Source organism: Eubalaena glacialis, chromosome 14, assembly GCF_028564815.1.
Source record: "Eubalaena glacialis isolate mEubGla1 chromosome 14, mEubGla1.1.hap2.+ XY, whole genome shotgun sequence".
NCBI lineage: Eukaryota > Metazoa > Chordata > Mammalia > Artiodactyla > Balaenidae > Eubalaena > Eubalaena glacialis.
In genome coordinates this window covers 36,072,893-36,092,205 of record NC_083729.1, presented here as the reverse complement: position 1 = coordinate 36,092,205, position 19,313 = coordinate 36,072,893, and the positions used below count along the sequence as shown (strand labels likewise).

Here is a 19,313-nt window from a genome sequence, read left to right as displayed (position 1 = left end):
GGAGAAGGATTTGTCCATCCTACCCACATCGTGTAAGTGATCTCAAAAGGCTGTTTCCCTACCCCTGAAATGTATATAGGAGGCCCATTATATTCTAATTTTTAGGAAACATTATTTTCAGTATCATCTCCCTTGTAGGGATCATAATAATTATGGCCAGTGTGTATTGAGCATTCAACTTCATGCCAAGCACTGTGCCAAGCATTTTGCACACATTAGTGAAGGAGGTACTAGTGGTTCTTCATTTTAGACGTGAGGGAACTGAGGAACAGAGGCAACTGCCCGACGTCACTTGTACAGTAAGAGAGCAGAGCCCGAGCTCTCCAGCCACCTCCACCGTGGTCCCGCAGCACACTCAGGCCTGAGTCAGGAAAACCACTTCTTGTCTCGGGGATGGTGCCTTAGACCCCCTATGTTGATTCAGCTTCCCGGGCTTCTGCCGCTGCTGCAGAATCCCCAGGCCTCAGAGAGGGATCCCCCTTTCCAGTAGCTTCACGATCACATGCTTTTATGGGGACTTTCTTGCCTGCACTGCTATCTCCCGTCTCCGGGGTGTGTGGAATAATATGAGAGCATACCCAGGGCTAGTTACTAGAAAGAGAAAGCTTGACGCTCCCGGGCAGCTACCTGCCCTTTTTCCCTTTGAAAGTGGACCTACAGCCACTGCATGAAAGACTTCCTAATACCAGGCTGCTGGTGACCGCATTTTGTGGTTTCTTTGTTAGTTGGCATTTATAGTTTGGATCTCATCATTCTGCCAAGCGCAATAAACATTTTGTTTTAACTAGAATGTAACTTTTATTATTGTTATTATTTTTCTTCTAAATGCCTTAAAAGTGACCAGCTTGTGAGCGTGAAGTCAGGATCCCTAAATAGTCTGAATGCCAAGTCAGTGTGCCTTGTAGATCAGTACAAGATTAGAAGACAGGCTCTCATTTTTTACTGCTTGTGTTTATATCATGGAAGTTCGGTAACATAAGCCCTCCCAAAGGCCAGCTTAGATGTTGATGGTGGTTAAATGGTAAAAATCTGTGAGAAGTATTCAGTGATGCCTTGTATTTGTACTGCCTTGGACATGAATAATATATGTGTGACAAGAATAAATATAAGGTCAATGATTTTTTTTGACATATTATAACTTCCTTTACCTAAGTTCCTGGGAAATATAGCCAAACAATTACAGAGAATAAAAACACTGGCAACTTACAAACACCTGCTTTGATTATTTGGTCTAATTAGGTTAAATTTAACCAATCCCATCTGAACAAATTGAAAACAATTCTTATCTGTTCCCGCGGTCATGCACTTTTATCGGTGTTGGATGCAGATGTGTTTAATATGACACAGTTGATGCTATTCTCTCAGCTCTGGGTGGGAGATAAAAGGGAATTGAGAACATATTTTTAGAGTCTTCTGGGGACTTTGTATTTATGGGTCTGCAGCTATGAAATTTCAAAAAAAAAAAAATAGGCTTTGTTATCAATAAATTAGTTGCTTTTCTCCAAAACACTGGGACTGTCATCTGAACTGTTGCTTTTGCCAAAAGTCTCTTTCCCAGGGAACAATGAGCTCCTAAAATGAGCAGATGATTCCTAGCTACCATTCAGAAAGAATAATACAGGATGTGTTATTAGATTGCCAGGTTCATGTGGTATTGACCCCTTGTTAATTCCAAGCCTGGTGCTGAGTACACTGGCCCACAATTCTTAGAATTTTAGAGTCTAGAGATCATTTCATCAGTAAGTAGAGGGGAAACTGTAACAATTAAGTGACTTGCCCAAGGTCACACAGCTGCTTAGTGAAAAAGTCAAGCTTTCCTGGCTCCTGGTCCACTGCCCATTTCTGTGACCAGAGTTAATAGTGTTGAGAGTTGGGCCAAATGTCTGGATCTGTAACAGAACCATGTCATGAAACCTTCGTACTCACGTTTCCACCCCAGGAGTCAAATACTGTTCCAGTAGGCAGCTGGGGTCTCAGAACATCCGTGATTTCAGTTTTCTATGTGTTCCTGTCTTGCCCCACTCTAACCCCAGTCCTCACAGATAATCTGAAACTAGTTGCCCATGTCAGTTAAATTAGTTAAGCAAGTTGTTTTTGAAAGCTTATTCTAGACATTTCATGTAAATGGAATCATACAACATATAGCCTTTTGTGTCTGGATTCTCTCACTTAAAGTTTTCAAGGTTCATCCATTTTGTAGCATGAATCTTTTCTTTTTTTATGACTGAATGATATTCCATTGTTAGATATACCATGTTTTGTTTCATCAGTTGATGGACGTTTGGATTGTTTACACTTTTTGGCTGTTATGAATAATAATGCTATGAAGATCCATGGACAGGTTTTTGTGGGGATATATGCTTTCAGTTCTCCTGGGTATTTACCTAGGAGTAGAACTGCTGGGCCATGTGCCAACTCTAAGTTTAACTTTTTGAGGACTTGCCAAACTTTTCCCAAAGAGACTGCACCATTTTACATTCCCGCTGGCAATGTATGAGGTTTCCAGTTTCTCCACATCCTCGACAACACTTGTTATTGTCCATCTATTGATTATAGCCATCCTAGTGGGTATAAAGTCGTATTTCATTGTGCTTTTGATTTGCATTTCCCTAATGGCTAATGATGTTGGGAATCTTTTCTAATGCTAATGAGCCATTTTGTACACCTTCTTTAGAGAAATGTCTGTTCTGATCCTCTGGGTTGTTTGTCTTTTCATTCTTGAGTTGTAAGAATTCTTTATATATTCTGGATATTAATTCCTTATCAGATATATGATTTGCAAATATTTTCTCCCATTCTGTGCACCGACTTTTGACTTCTGTGATAATATCCTTTAATGTACAAAAATTTTTAGTTTTGATGAAGTCCAACCTGTTTTTTCTTTTGTTGCTTATGCTTTTAATGTCATATCTAAGAAACTATTGCCTAATCTGAGGTCACAAAGACTTGTATCCATTTTCTTCTTAAGAATTTAATAGTTTTATGTCTTAACTTTTCAGTTTCTGATCCATTTTGAGTTAATTTTTGTATTTGGTGTGAGGTACAGGTCCAGCCTCATCCTTTTGCATGTGACTATCCATTTGTCCCAGCACTATTTGTTTAAAAGACTTCACCTTTCCCCATTGAATTGTCTTGGCACCTTGGTCAGTCAGAAAATCAAGTGACCATAAATACATGGATTTTCTGGACTCTCAGTTCTATTTCATTGATCTGTATGTCTGTCCTTATACCAGGACCACACTGTCTTGATTATCGTTGCTTTATGGTAACTTGAAATCAGGATGTGTGAGTCCTCCAACTTTGTTCTTTGTTTTCAAGATCATTTTGGCTGAGTCCTTACATTTTCATTCAGATTTTAGGATCAGCTTGTCTTCTGGAAAAAGAAAAGTCAATTAGGATTTTGATAGGTATTATGTTAAATCTGTAGTTCAATTTGAGGAGTATTGTCACTATAATAATATTATATCTTCAGATATTCAGATCAGAACACAGGGTGTCCTTCCATTTATTTAGGTCTTCAATTTTTTTCAGTGATGTTTTGTAATTTTCAGTGTACACCTCATGAACATCTTTTGTTAAATAATTTATTCCTATTTTATTATTTTTGATGCTGTTGTAAATGGAATTATTTTCTTAATTTCAATTTTGGATTGTTCGTTGCTACTACACAGAACTATAGTTGATATTTGTATATTAATCTTTTATCCCATGACCTTATTGAACTTACTTTTGTTTATTTGTTTGTCTGTTTTTGTGGACTTAGAACTTTCTGTATATGAGATCATGTCCTGTGCAATAGAGATAGGTTTTACTTCTTCCTCTCCAATCTGGATGCCTTTTTTTTTTTTTTTAATTTATTTATTTATTTATTTATTTTTGGCTGTGTTGGGACTTCGTTTCTGTGCGAGGGCTTTCTCCAGTTGTGGCGAGCGGGGGCCACTCTTCATCGCGGTGCGCGGGCCTCTCACTGTCGCGGCCTCTCCCGTTGCGGAGCACAGGCTCCAGACGCGCAGGCTCAGTACTTGTGGCTCACGGGCTTAGTTGCTCTGTGGCATGTGGGATCTTCCCAGACCAGGGCTTGAACCCGTGTCCCCTGCATTGGCAGGCAGATTCTTAACCACTGTGCCACCAGGGAAGCCCTGGATGCCTTTTATTTATTTTTCTTGCCTAATCACCCTGGCTAGAACTTCCAGTACAATGTTGAATGGAAGTGCCTTGTTCCTGATCTTAGGAGGAGAGATTTTAGTCTTTCGCTATTAAATATGGTGTTAGCTGTGGGTTTTTCATAGATACCCTTTATCAGGTTGAAGAAGTCCCTTCTGTTTCTTGCTTGTTGAGTGTTTTTATCATAAAAGAGTGTTGGATTTTGTCAAATTCTTTTTCTGCATCTAATGAGATGATCGTATAATTTTTGTCCTTTATTAATGTGATGTGAGTCATGACTTTTTCTTGCTGAGTAGTATTCCATTATATGCATGTGTTGTTTATATTAATTCACCAGTTGAAATACATTTTGGCACTTCCACTTTTTGGAAATTGTGGATAATGCAGCTCTGGTAGCATTATTCCACTTTTTGGAAATTGTGAATAATGCAGCTCTGAGCATAGAAGTATTTGTGTGGCCATATGTTTTTATCTTTCATAAGTAAAACCTAGGAAAGGAATTACTAGGTCATATGATAAGGATTGTTTAGGTAATAAGAAACTGCCAAACTGTTTTCCAAAGGGCCTTACCACTTTGCATTCCCAGCAGCAATGTATGAGAGGTCCAGTTATTCTGCATCCTCATTTAGACTTGGTATTGCCCCTCTTGTTAATTTTGCCATTCTGGTATATGTGTAGTGGTGTCTCACTGTGATTTTAATTTGCATTTCCCTAATGACCAGTTACGCTGAGCACCTTTTCGTGTACCGTATTTACCATACATATATCCTTCTTGGTAAAGGGTCTATTCAAATCTCTCGCACGTTTCTTTTTTAAATTGTGTTTTTCTTATTACTGAGTTGTGAAAGTTCTGTGTTCTGGATATAAGTATTTTATACAAACATTTGTTAAAGATTTTCTACCTATCTGTTGCTTGTCTTTTTTCTTAACAATGTCTTTTGAAGAGCAACTGTTTTTAATTTTGATGAAGTCTGATTTATCCATTTTTTCTCTGTGTCTTATGCTTTTTGTGCCCTAGTAAAGAAGTCTTTGCCTATCCTAAGGTCACAACGATGTTCTCTCAGGTTTTCTTCTAAAGTTTGTTTTGTTTTTTTTTCTTTTTTTTGGGCCGTGCCACGTGGCATGTGGGATCTTAGTTCCCCGACCAGGGATTGAACCCCTGCCCCCTGCATTGGAAGCACGGCGTCTTAACCACTGGACCGCCAGAGAAGTCCCAGGTTTTCTTCTAAAGTTTGCTATTTAAGGTTTTACGTTTGGATCCATGGTCCACTTTAAGCTAATTTTCGTGTATGTCATGAGATAAGGTCAAAGTTCTCTTTTTTTTTTTTCATATGAATATCCAGTTGTTCTGGCTCAGCAAGATCTCTGGGCTCTGGGTTCCCCCTCTCTGTGCTGGAGCATGGAAGTTGCCTCTAGGTAGTAGTCCAGGGCAACTATAAGGCCTACCTTGTTTGTTTCCTTCTCTCAGGGAAACATACTACTCATGTCTGATGTTTAAAAATGATAGTTTCACACATTTGTCTAGTTTTCTAGTTGTTTATGGCAAAGGGCAATTTCTGTAGCAGTTAAACTTTCATGGGCTAAAGCAGCAATCACTCTCATCACTTTGTTTTGAGACCTCTTAGTTCCTCAATTGTAAAGTGGGGATAATACCCTCAGAGAATTGAGGTGAAGGTCACATGAAAAAAATTGTAAAAACTCCATGAAAAGTAACAGGAAAGGAAAAATCCAACACTGTAAGAAAAGCAGCTATTAGGAAGTAATATTGATAGCAAGAACAAAGAAATGAATGGTCATCTCCTCCAGAGGAGGAGACAGAGCTTCTGCTGGTCCCATGGCCAGGTATGCTTACTCCCAGACTCACCTCCATTGCCCATCTGGCAGAATTTACTTAATTCCTCCCTGGCTGGGGCCAGACTTCACATTAAGTAGCATTTGCAGTCCAGCCAGACTCTCTTGGGTTTGCCAGCTGTAAACTGTACCTTGTAGCATCATTCCCAGAGACATTGATGTAGTCCAGTGGTGCCAGGAACCTCTTCAGTCTTAGAGTCTGTTTCTCCCAGAACTGTAAACTGTAGTGCTGGCAAGGGGCTGAGATCAGTGGTCCTAGTCTCTCATTACAGGTGCAACAGCAGAGGTAAGCCCCAGTTATTTAAAAGAGTCTTCCCAGCCAGCTACCAAGACTCTCAAGTTGATTTCACACTGTATCTCATTGCCTAAGGGTGGAAGAGAAGCCTGAGGTCCTTTGTGGGGAAAAGGTTAAATTAAACAGGGATGTCTAAGGTGTGATGATAAGGAAGTTTCTGATTTCCCAGTCTTGTCCTTAGGAGCAATTCGCTGACAAAGAATCCAAAGCAGTGTATTACTTAGAAGTAATTTTATGTTTGTGTCTTTGGGTTGTCATGTGTTTATCCACAAGTATTTCCTGACTTCCTCCCAGTGTTGGGCAGAAGCAGGGATGGGATGATGGGTGGAGGCGAGAAGTAAAAACTGCTGGTCCCACCCAGTGCCTGATGAGCTCATTTTTAGCCTACCCAAATCCTTTCAGAGCTCTTCTGACTCCCTGTTGTCCAAGCCACTGGGACTGTGCCTATTTTATGGGTTGACTAGAGAGTCCTTCAAATAGTATTCTCAGAAACTCTTCCTTCTTCCTCAACAGCAGATAAGGAATTCTGTGCTTAAAAAATACTTTGAGAATAGGCTGGGACAAGGGAAGGGGAGAATGTTTTCAAAGGGGTGTGTGTCGGGCACCATACCTATGAAAGCCGGGCATGAGACCTAGAGACCTAGGAGTCCAGAGACCTAGAAACAAAAGTAGGCAAGAAATAAACAACTAGTACCAGTTCAGGGCACTTCTCTAGGCAAAGTTAGTCTCCAAACCCTTCCACTAGGTCATTCTACATGTTTGTAACTGGAAGGGCCCCTCCGGTCTGGATTACAGTTTACTGGGAGGGGCAGAGGATTAAATAGAAGAATGGAATTTCCCTTCGATAAGGAGAAGCCAAGATTTATTAAATCAGTTGATTTTTTGTTGTTGTTGTAGTTCCTATGGTTTCCTTTTCTCTCCAAATACAATTTTTTTTAACTGAGAAATAGCATAACAGGACATTAACATTCACGGAGTGTACAAATTATCATCTGTGATTATTTTTAGAACCAGTTTATCAATGTTCCAGATAAGAACTTTTGTTGGATCTGATTACAGATCTCTCTAACCAGAGCTACAGATCTTTGAAACAGAAAAAGTTGGCCCTTTCATTATGCCTTAAAAGTAAAATCTGCTTCGTATTTCCTCACTCTCTACTTCTTTAAGGAGGGTAGAGATTCTGAGGGGGGGAGGATAGGGGAAATTTCTACAAAATTTTCTTGACCAAGTGGTATCGGAGAATTCAGAACCGTTACAATATATGAAAGAGAAATTCATTTGTTCATTTATTCATTCAAGGCAGAGGGAACAGCATATGCAAGGTCAGGCAGAAAACAGAACCTTCTTCTGAGGCTCAGTGGCAAGTGACCACCATAGTGGCACAATCAATATCATTGCCATTTACATGGTATCCACAGTAAGTGACTTACTCCATAGCAGTGAAACTATTTTTTTTTTTGCTGCTTACAAGTAGAACACATTTGCTGTGATTACTGGGGTTTTAGCTTCTCCCATAACCATCTCTGCTGGGGCCAAGAAAACTCTGTCAATTTGGGCCTGTACGCTTACTCCCTCTGGCCCCTTTTATTTTGGCCAGCTCAGCACAAAGCAATCAGGCTATCTCGGTTCGTGACATTAACAGCGAAGGCCAGGAACTATATAATATTCAGGAGCTCTTTGGTTGAGCACTAGATGAAGGGGTTGACATATGATTAGGGGCCATGGTGTACAAAAACAAATACCGTTAAACACTAGAATTATACACGTTCGGCAGGGCAAGATGTTTACACTATGAGAAGCACGGATGATCTCAGATGGTCTGAAGCAGTGGTTCTTAAAGTGTGGTCCCTGCATCAGCAGCAGCATCGCCCAGGATTTGTTAGAAGTGTGATTTGGGGGGCCCTGTCCCAGACCTACTGAATCAGGAACTCTGGAGGTGAGTGTGCCGAAGTTTGAGAGCCACTCGTCTAAGGTAACAGCACAGGCACCATCCTGGGGATATGCTCGGTGATTGGAATGTCAGGTGAAACTGCCCTCTCGCTTTTAATTGTTATTTTTCAATCTCTTTCTCTCTGTTTGCCGAGTACTTAGAGTTAAATTCATCTAAATTAAATACTCTTATGGTGAAACTCCACTATATCCATAATTATGTGGTAATGATATCATCCACATTGTTTTCCAGAATGCTCTCGTCAAAGCTATTTAGATTAACATGAATCTTTTAAGATTACGTTGATTTTTTTTTTTTTTTTAACAAACCTGTAGCTCAGAAAATCAAAGATAAATGCCCCATGGGCCTGCCCTTTGGGGCTGTGTTCCTCCTTTGGGGAGGAGACTGACTTCCCTAAATAATAGAACAGGATTTGGGAACTAGGAGCTGACCATGCTCTAGGTAGTGCTGCTTTTTAAATCCTCTTTCAGCAGCCTGGGTTGATGTTAGCGCCCTACCTTGGTTGGTTAGAGAATGGCAGCTTTGAAATCCAGTTAATTTAGCAATCACTGTTCAGGTTGCAGACATAACACTGAAATCTGCAACTCGCCAAAATAACACAAAAACTGCTAAAATAACACATCTGAGATTCCCAGAGGGAATTGTGTGAATGGACCACTTTGCTCCTTCTCACAGACACTCTACTCGCTGTCCTGAGGGACTCGGCAAAGTCCCTTCATTCCTCTCTAGGACATCTCTGTTCAGGCTGGGCATGTTCTCCAAACACATCAACCTTAGGAAACTTGATCAACTTCTCCAAAGCTGCAGTTCCCTAATGCTGCTCCCTGGTGATATTTTCACAATAAAACTATAGCAAAATGACAACTATAGCAAATTTTTCTTTAAACCACATTTTTTTAAAGAATTGTCCTTTATGATGACACTAGGAATCTATGACTTTTTTGGTGTTCAGATAGCCTTTCTTTCATGAAATAATAGATGGTAGGTTTTTAACATCCTTTCTTTACAAAATAAAATGTTGGCAACTTATACCAGCCTGTCACATTGTTTTTGATATTTGATTGATTCTTGAATTCCAAACTTGAGAATTATTTCTCCATTGAACCGGGACATAGCACAGCAGGAGGTATTGTCTTTCCAAGTGAATCCAGCCAATAAGCCATTCCTTTGAAGGCTAGAAATATGCTTGCCCTAAAGAAGAAAAAAAGAAGTTAATTTCAAAAGTGAAATCAAATTGGATGTTTAGAATCAGTCACACATACTTGGGTGACTAAAATGACTACACTGTTGGGAAAATCCAAAGATATTCCTAACAAGGAGGGCTGGGAAAAAACTCCAATTAACAAGAGTTTACAAAAATCATCTAATTAATGAAAAATAAGATGGGGCCATTAAAGGGGAGGGACTTGATTCTTTCATTGGAACACTTGACTTTCCAGGAAAGATAGAAAGGAGGCAACCCAAAGCCAGCAAAATTGAAATTGCAAGTAGAAAAGTTATCTTCTAGAAAAGAGGGTTGCCATACCTCAGACTGAAGAAGAACTAAGTGCCGTCAAAGAACTAACTTGAGTTTTTTTGTATCTTGCGGACAGCAGGCACTCACAAAAATGGAAACAAGCACTCCGTGTTGATCTCAACTTTGAAATGCGTTTGGTAGGGCAGGACACAAAACTGTGCTTCACTAGGAAGAAATCCTGGTTGTGAGATCCATTTGGTGAGCTCTACCTGCTGTGGGGTGCAGAGCCCATAAAACAGTAGCTGTGACCCCAGCTGAACAATAGAATCACCTGGGTCACCTTGAAACCAGGCTCGCCCCAGAGATGCAGTCAAGTGTCCCCTGACATAAGTGTTTTTCTAAAACTCTCCAGATAAATTTAATGTACCTCCCGGGCTGAGAAACTGCTATGCTAGAGAGGAACGCAATACTTCCTTTTTAGTCACTGCTACTGCTCATATTTCTAATCCCAACCTCCTGTTCTGCCCAGAGACCCCCTCACCCTGGCAGAGGGGCAGAGGGTGTTCTGTGGTACCCATCTAAATGGGAACTCCATGAGAGCAGAGCCTGGTCTTTCTAATTCACTGCTACACCCTAGCCCTAGAACAGAACCTGTATATACTGAGCCAGTATCAAAGGCCTGCCTGCAAGGGGCCTTTATAGAGTTTATTCATTCTTTTGAATTCTTGGGGGTTTCCCCTCCTTTGATGTTTTTATTGGTAAGAGAAAATGGGGGGCGGTGAATTTTCTAGTTCTTCACTATGGTGAAGTACTAGGCTGGAATCAGCTCTGCTCTTTGGAACTGCAGCCCCTACTGCCCATCCCAAAAACCCTGTGAACCCCTATGAAAGTCGTAGCTGAGGAATGTGGTTCTCAGCTGGGGCACAGAGCAGAATTACCTGTTGGCTTCTTAAGACTCCAGATGTCGGGACTTCCCTGGTGGCGCAGTAGTTAAGAATCCGCCTCCCAATGCAGGGGACATGGGTTCAATCCCTGGTCGGGGAACTAAGATCCCATATGCCGCAGGACAACTAAGCCCACGCGTGCTCTAGAGCCCATGCACCACAACTAGAGAGAAGCCTGTGTGCCGCAAGGAGAGATCCCGCATGCCTGCAGCTAAGACTGGACGCACCTAAATAAATAAATTAATTAAAAAAAAAAAAAAAAAAAAGACTCCAGATGTCTGCGACCAACTCCAAACCAACCGAATCGGAATCTACAAGGGTGGGATTGAGGCATGGTTGGTTTTAATAACCTCTGGTTAAGAACCATCACCTGGGACTTCCCTGGTGGCACAGTGGTTAAGAATCCACCTGCCAATGCAGGGGACATGGGTTCGAGCCCTGGTCCAGGAAGATCCCACATGCCGCGGAGCAGCTAAGCCCATGCACCACAACTACTGAGCCTGCGCTCTAGAGCCCGTGAGCCACAACTACTGAAGCCCACGTGTCACAACTACTGAAGCCCGGGCGCCTAGAGCCCATGCTCCACAACAAGAGAAGCCACCGCATTGAGAAGCCCGTGCGCGGCAACAAAGAGTAGCCACCGCTCGACGCAACTAGAGAAAGCCCGCGCACAGCAACGAAGACACAATGCAACCAAAAATAAATAAATTAATTAATAAATTTTAAAAAAAAAGAACCATCCCCTGAGGGTAGTGGTTTTGAAGTACCTGGCCCAGCAGCAGCATCACCTGGGAGCTTGTTAGAAATGCAAATTCTCAGCCCCCACCCCCGCCCTCCTGAATCGGAAACTTTGGGGGTGAGGCCCAGGCAGCAGTCTGTGATTTAACAAGCCCTCCAGGTGGTTCTGATGCTCACTCAAGTTTGAGAAACTCTGCTTTAGGACACCTCATTGGGTCTTGCTGCAGAACTAAGGACATTTTTTCTAAGCAGCAGTTTGGAGAAAGTGCCTACATGAATGTCATCTGATAGTTTCCTAGCTTGTGGCTCCGACCTAACCTCCCCTGCTTCTCCTCTGTTGACACATTAATTCAGCAAACCTGTTCGCAGGTCTCTCATGTCTACTCTCTCCCAACTCCCCTGAGCACCTGCCCTGCCGTTTCCTCTCCCAGGCAGGCACCTCTGGGCAGCCTCAGTGCCCATCTTAAATTTTTTATTTATTTATTTATTTTTGGCTGCGTTGCGTCTTAGTTGCTGTGCGCGGGCTTTCTGTAGTTGCGGCGAGCGGGGACTACTCTTCGTTGAGGTGCGCAGGCTTCTCGTTGCGGTGGCTTCTCTTGTTGCGGAGCACGGCCTCTAGGCACACGGGCTCAGTAGTTGTGGCTCGCAGGCTTTAGAGCACAGGCTCAGTAGTTGTGGCATGCGGGCTTAGTTGTTCCGCGCATGTGGGATCTTCCCGGACCAGGGCTCGAACCCATATCTCCTGCATTGGCAGGCGGATTCTTGACCACTGCGCCACCAGGGAAGCCCCTGCCCATCTTAAATTTTGTTCCCTTCTGAAAGCCCCCCCTTTCTTTTTTTTACTTACGATAGAAAATAAGTGCACATTGCTTTCATTTTGGTCATTCTTATGGCTTTTGTATTCCCTTTACCTACAATTCCCTGTGTGACCTTGGGCAAGTAACTTAGCCTCTTTCCTCATCTGTAAAAAACCAGGGAGTCATAACAGCGCCTACTTCATTAAATGATTTAGTACTTGTTGAAGTGCTTAGACTAATACTCAACGAGTGTCAATTCTAAAAGTAATTATTATTCATAGCATTAAATAATGCATATATAATATTCTATAGTGCCTGGCACGTTAATACTCAATAGTTGTCAGCTCTTCTCACTCATGATTTTAGGGTACTAAGCATTTTGCAACTTTAGTGGTTGTCTTTATTCTCCCATCAGTTTTAAAGCTCTTTGACAGCAGGTAATTTTTCTTTCTCAGCTCTGAATCTCTGTATCTCCCGAGGTACCTACTATATGCTTAATGCATGCTTATGGGATTATACTGAAGTCCACAGGAAGTGGAGGCCAAGAAGTCCCAAAGAATCCCTTCCTGAGCAGGTGCCCCATGTCCCCTGGCTTTGGGGTTGTGCCTTCAGTCCTGGGCTTCTTGATCATGTCATCCTTCCTCAAGGTCTTAAAGGAAGCAAGTGTGTCTGGGTGCCTAGCTCTTGAGTCCAGCGGACTATACACTCCACCTGGAATACCTATAGCAGGTTCATCTGAAAATTATCCAGAATGACCAAGACAGTTCTTCCTGTTTTTAATTATGTTTTAAAGAGCATGTCTCTGAGCCATGTTTCTGACTCCTAGCCTAACAAATGAAAGCCCTTTTTGATACAGTGTTGTCCTCAGGTAGCAGTGGGTGGGAAGGCTAGGAAAGTGACACCTGGAGATCACTGGAGTGTGGTCTTCTCATTTCTAAATTATACTGGGATTAGGTTTTTAGGCATTGAAATAGAGATGATGACACAAAAGTTGAGGATCCTGACACCTGGGGTTTTCCCTGCTGCTTTGCAAAGAAGGCTGCCCTCCTGCTGGAACTTAGACCTCAGCAGAGTCTGGGTTAAGAGCAGCGGTGTGTCTGCAAGCACAGCTAGCAGGTGGGGGGTGGTGGCCTCTAGGGGCACCATCATATAGGAGCCCAAGCCCCTCTTTTGCCTCTTTGGAGAAACTTCTTTTTGAAACAGTTTGATGTGTAACAGGAATAGTCTATATTTTTATTATTTATTATTGCAATAATTCCTGGATTATTGCAAGCCTATGCAATATTTCAATTCCAAGTGAGTTTTTTCCAACTGTTACTTTAATCTTTTACATTTTTATTCTGTTTGTGATTGTTTTCTAGGAGTCAGTAGTGTTCACTGAGTTATGAGATATCTAAATTTCAGCAAGGCATTTGATGAAGTCTCTCCTGATGTTCTTGTAGATAACATGTGGGCAGAATGGTAGAGTTAGGAGGATTCATAACTGGGGAATACCTAGACCCTAAGAGAGCTGGTTAATGAATTGATGAGAGCTTGGAGTGGGGCAGGGAGCCAACTATACCACTCACCAAAGCCCTCTGTCCTCCACGCTGGTCCAGTCCACATCTTTAGTGATTACTTATGGCCTGCTTGTCAAATTGAGGTTTACCCAGCTTCTATTGGATGATGAATGTGCTGTATGAAGAATCTGGGTTCTGGGAGGCACCCAAGACTCCTCCCCCAGCCAGTCCCCCAGTGCTGCCAGTTTTATTCCTTCCATGCTTCTCAAACGCATCTTCTTCCTGTCTGTTCCTTACTTTACACCCTCATCGTTTCTCTCTTCCACTACTGCAGTAGTCGTTCACCTGGGCTCCCTGCCCCTAATATTGGCCTCTCAGCAATAAGAACACTTCAGTGGACATGTTCACCTGACCTTGTTGCTTAAAATAACCCCTCGATGGCATCCCCTTGCCTGCAGAAAAATGTCCAAGCTCCTTCGCGTGGCCTAGGAGGTTCCCCGTGTCCTGGACGTGCTGCTCCTCTAGCCTCATCTCCCGCTATTCCCCACCTCGAATTCTGTGCTGAGATCAGACTGCCTATAGTTCCTCACGTGGTCCATTCTGTTTTATGCCTTTGAACCTTTGCTCTGCCTTTGGTGGTTCCAACGCATTCTCCTCTCTCTTCCTCTTTAAGACTCAGGTGATCGCTTCCACCACTATATTAGAATCACCTAGTCATTCATTTCTCTTTCTCAAATTAGAATATAAACTCCCTAAAGGCATTATTCTTATTTCACTTAGCACCCAGCACATAGTAAGCAGGCAATAAATATATGTGATCAGAACTGAGAATACAAAAAGATCTCTGCAATCTAAAAGGCAGACCATAGAATTTAACAGGGATCTGCTTCGGTTTAAAACAAACAAGGAAAACAAGTCTTGATCTAAGTCCTGAGTACAAGGTGGGAGATGGACGACTCACCACTGTCAGTGGACCATGTGAAAAAGAAAGGCCTGCGGTTCAGTTGACTTTATGCTCCACATGAGTCAACAGTGTGATGCAACTCCAGGAACCTCATATGAGAACAGGGCAAGCAACAGTCCTGCTACTCAGACCACGAGGGAGAGTCATGTGCCCTTCTGTGGCGCCATGCCTGAAGAGGGGTGAGGCACATCCAAAGGAAGGTGGCTTAGAACAGTGAGAGAGGGTGGACCCCGTCATCTGGGGACTAGTTGAAGGAAGTAGGGGTGTTTCACCTGGAGAAGACAGAGGGGATATAATAACTGTATTCAAATGCCTAAAGGGCTCAAAATGCAGAATTGGGCCACTGAGTGGAAACTCCAAAAAGAACTTTGTGGCAGATAGATCTATTGACAGCGGAACAGTCTGTCTTGTGAGCTCCAAATCACTGTAGGGTTCTGCCAAGAGCCTCTGAGAAGAGGTGCTGTAGAGGCGATCTGAGCCCCTGAGGGAAGCGTGGACTAGATGTTCTTTTATCCTGCTCAGCTTTGAGGCTTGAGGATTCAAGAGGTCACTGAGTTTATATTTATTGACTATTAGGGAGGGGTGCCAGGAGCACACCTTCTGACAGGAATGCCTTCTGTCACTCTAGGGGGAAAATTATGAATTACCTACATAGAAAGTGCTTCTGGGCCAGAAGTCTGAATCTTAGTGGCCTAGTCACTTATTACATGGTTAGTGTGAAATCTACTCAGGAATGATGTCTGGTTGTCCCACCCAGGGTATCCAGAGTCTTCTGTGTTCACCTGTGTCCTTTTGTGGAACTTTGAATAAAGTGATTGCCTCTTTTCCTTTGCTTTTTTGTTTTTTAGTTCTGGAGCATCTTGGCTTCTGGGAGGAAGTCAGAAGGATCATCTTGGGATCAGAGTTGATAACCGGATTCCCCTATACCTTCACGGTGCCAGGCCTGCCCCAGTACCTCCAGAGCCTCACCAAACTGGCCATCGCTGCAGTGTGGGCAGTAGCAGCCCAGGCTGGAGAGCAGGCAAGGGACGTTCCCATCTCCTTCTCTCAGCTGTTAGAGTCTTCCTTCCCTGAAGTGCGCCTGCTGACGCTGGAAGCCCTGTTGGAAAGGTTCTCAGCAGCAGCCTCGGGCCTAGGAGAGAAGGGACTGCTGCCCTTGCTATGGAATACGGGAGGGACATTCTTGATGTTGGCTATGAAGGAAAATCACCCAGAATGCCTCTGCAAGGTGAAGTCTCTGGTGTACTGACCATCCCTTTCCACTCCCCGCAGTCTTTGGTGAGCCCACTGGAGTGATAAGGTCGGGAGGCAGGATCGGTTTTGGCATCTCCAGGATTGGAAGGAGATTCAGCATCCAAAGGGCAAGGACTCTCTCGCACGATGCTTGGCATGGCTTCATGCATAAAAGAGCGCTAAGAAAAGTGTTTGATAATAATGGTATTGATGACAGAGATTAACCAAAGATAGAGATTGAGAGAGTAAGCAGCCTTTGCTGCCATAGCTCTTTGGGGGCAGATGGTCACCTGGAAAGCATGATCAAAAGGAAAGGGCACTGACCTAGGAATATGGCATCTACCCTCTGATCCCAGTATGCCACTGCTCTAGACTATCTTGGTCTCGCAAAGCTATTAAGGGGGAAAAAGGAAGTCAGTGGGCGCTTTTTGAAAGATAGAGTCCCTTATTGGTACAAATGATTATTATTTAGATTTTGGAGACTTTTCTGAGGTGTGTGTGTGTGTTTGTTTGTTTGTTTGTTTTCCATGGATCTGGCTCACACAGATACTGAAAATTCTCCGTTGCATGGACCCCAGTGAGTGGCTTCCTCAGACAGAGCGCTGTGTCCATCTAACCCCAAAGGAGTTCTTGATCTGGACAATGGATATTGCTTCCAATGAAAGGTTTGCCTCCAGTTCTCCCTGTGCAAACTTGGTACAACACATGGTCCCATCAGTCAGTCATGTAATGAACTTGAGCATAGTCCTGGCCTAAGGACTCAGGTCCTGTATTTCTTTCTAAGTCTCAGCCTGTGTTCTAAGCCCAAGCAATAGAATGATGTCAGAGTTTCCCATTAGTTACCAAAAGGTAATTGCTTCTGGAGGCATTTGTATAGCCACAAGGTAGAGATTTCCAGTAGTATTCACAGCCACATGGATTACAGACTATCTGTAAAAACCATATGTATATAAAATGTTCGATTTTATTTATTTATTTATTTATTTTCATATTTATTTATTGAAGTATAATTGACTTACAATATTATATTAGTTTCAGGGTGATTATATGTTTTGTGTGTTTTCTGGCTGACTTTTCTAGGTCTGAAATTCAAAGTGAAGCTCTGAGACTCGCCTCCAAAGTGATTGCCTACCACATGCAGACGTGTGAGGAGGTGAGGCTGATTTTCCCTGTTTTGGGGTCTAGATTTGTGTCCTCTGATTTCCCTGGAAGGTGTCAGTAAAAGTGAACTGTCCCACAGGCAGAATCTCTGTGGCATATGTGTGTAGCTTCTACAAAAATATCATTCGTGTTGGTTTTTCACTTTGGGTATAACTTGGGGAGAATTTTCTGAGCACCATGTTTGGCATTTCTTTCCTCTTGTTCTGGGCACATTTGATTTGAGTCCATGAGGGTAACAGCACCTCCTCCCTCCAGGATATACATGCATTTATGCCCAAACTCCTTGTTTTTTCCTGTTTTTCTCACTAGACTCTTTATCTAATGAGGGAATGAGCAAGTCAGTTCCAAGGATTGCAAGTCACTAGGATTGCATCCTAGTCAACTATGTATGAAAATATATCGCTAAGGCTTAAATATCCCCCCCAAATGTGGTCCAGCTGGCTTTGCGTGGAGACCCAGATGTGTCCCACCTGTCTTAGGACATGTCTTTGGGGGTGGGGTGGACCTAAAGTAATCAAAACAGCTTCCTGGGGAAGAAAAGGGAACCCTTCTACACTGTTGGTGGGAATGTAAATTGGTGCAGCCACTGTGGAAAACAGTATGGAGGTTCCTTAAAAAACTGAAAATAGAGCTACCATATGATCCAGCAATACCACTCCTGGGAATATATCCAGAAAAGATGAAAACTCTGATTTGAAAAGATACATGCACCCCAGTGTTCATAGCAACACTATTTACAATAGCCAAGACATGAAAACAACCCAAGTGCCTATCAACAGACAGTTGGCTTAAGGAGATGTGATATACACATACAATGGAATATTACTCAGCCATAAAAAAGAATGAAATAATGCCATTTGCAGCAACATGGATGAACCTAGAGAATACCATGCTAAGTGAAGTTAAGTCAGACAAAGACAAATATCATATGATATCACTTATATGTAGAATCTAAAAAATAATACAAATGAACCTATATACAAAACAGAAACAGACTCACAGACATAGAAAACAAACTTATGGCTACCAAAGGGGAAAAGGAGGGTGGGAAAGGGATAAATTAGGAGTATGGGATTAACAGATACAAACTACTACACATAAAATAGATAAGCAACAAGGATTTACTATATAGCACAAGGAACTATATTCAGTATCTTGTAATAACCTATAATGGAAAATAATCTGAAAAAAATATATATATATAACTGAATCACTTTGCTGTACACCTGAAACCACTGTAAGTATAGTTGAAGTAAATCAACCGTACTTCAATTTAAAAAAAAAAAACAGCTTCCTGGAACGATGCCTTAGGACAAATACTTGCATACTTAGGGGCATATGAGAAAGATGCCACCATCAGAGAATTATTATAAGTAGAAGGCAGTCAATTCCACAGTAAAATTACCTGAAGATCTTGGTTTCACATCACCACACTGTGATCATGGCACCATAACATTGTGGATTACTATTCCTTATGCTCCAGCAGCCCTGAGAGAGGCACTGGGGGTACAAGGATGAAGAATACTGGAGGGCAGTCTAACAGGAGAAAAGGAGCATTAGATCATGATATTAAATGATACTCTAGTAGGAAGGAGGCTGAGGGAAACCAGAGGCCGGAGGGAGTGTTTGCAGAGCTGAGGAAGACTTCACATAGGAGATTGTTAAGTTCAGAGAGCCTGGGACTGGACAGAGAGAAGACCAGAGGGTGAGTACTAAGCAGATATACACAGTTTCCCTGGGTCTGTCATTCAGAGGCAGGCCAAGGGGCCAGAGCCAGGTGGTCACTAGGAGATGCAAAAAGCTAAAAAAGAAAGTCATGTGTGTGTTTTGGGGAGGGTAGGAGGAGAGTTTGTAGGAAGGGAGAGGATTTGCTAAAAAAAAACTACAGCCTGGGGCGGCGGGGGGGAACAAGTTCTGAGAAAGTAGTCACAGGGCAGCCTAACAAGTCTGTCAAAAGACAGCGTTCTCATCTAAAGCCGTTTTTAACCAGTTGTCATGTGCATCTCAGAGGCACTGCTTGGTACTTGAATGAAGTGATATTTGAAGAATATTGGAAATTTTTCAGGGAGAGAAAAGTTAACAAGTCAGCAGCTTCCTCACGATCTAAGACACTGATCAGTTTAGTTCCGTAGATGCTCATAGATGATCAGAGGAGCCAATAATCTCATTTTGAACATTGAAAGAGGCTTAGTTGATAGGGGAAGTAAAATTTATTCGGAACAATAATCCCCTTTCTAGAAAAAGTAAAAAACCAGAGTTT

At 42.4% G+C, this 19,313-nt stretch overlaps 1 protein-coding gene across 2 annotated transcripts in view; it reads left to right on the top strand.

Annotated features, from left to right (window-relative positions):
- Positions 1-19,313, top strand: part of THADA (THADA armadillo repeat containing) — a 318,246-nt gene that overhangs the window by 244,800 nt on the left and 54,133 nt on the right. For both annotated transcript variants that reach the window (XM_061210468.1, XM_061210467.1), the window contains exons 32-34: positions 15,508-15,887; positions 16,439-16,557; positions 16,973-17,045. In XM_061210468.1, the coding sequence (XP_061066451.1) occupies positions 15,508-15,887; positions 16,439-16,557; positions 16,973-17,045 (572 nt within the window). The remainder of the gene's footprint in view (positions 1-15,507; positions 15,888-16,438; positions 16,558-16,972; positions 17,046-19,313) is intronic.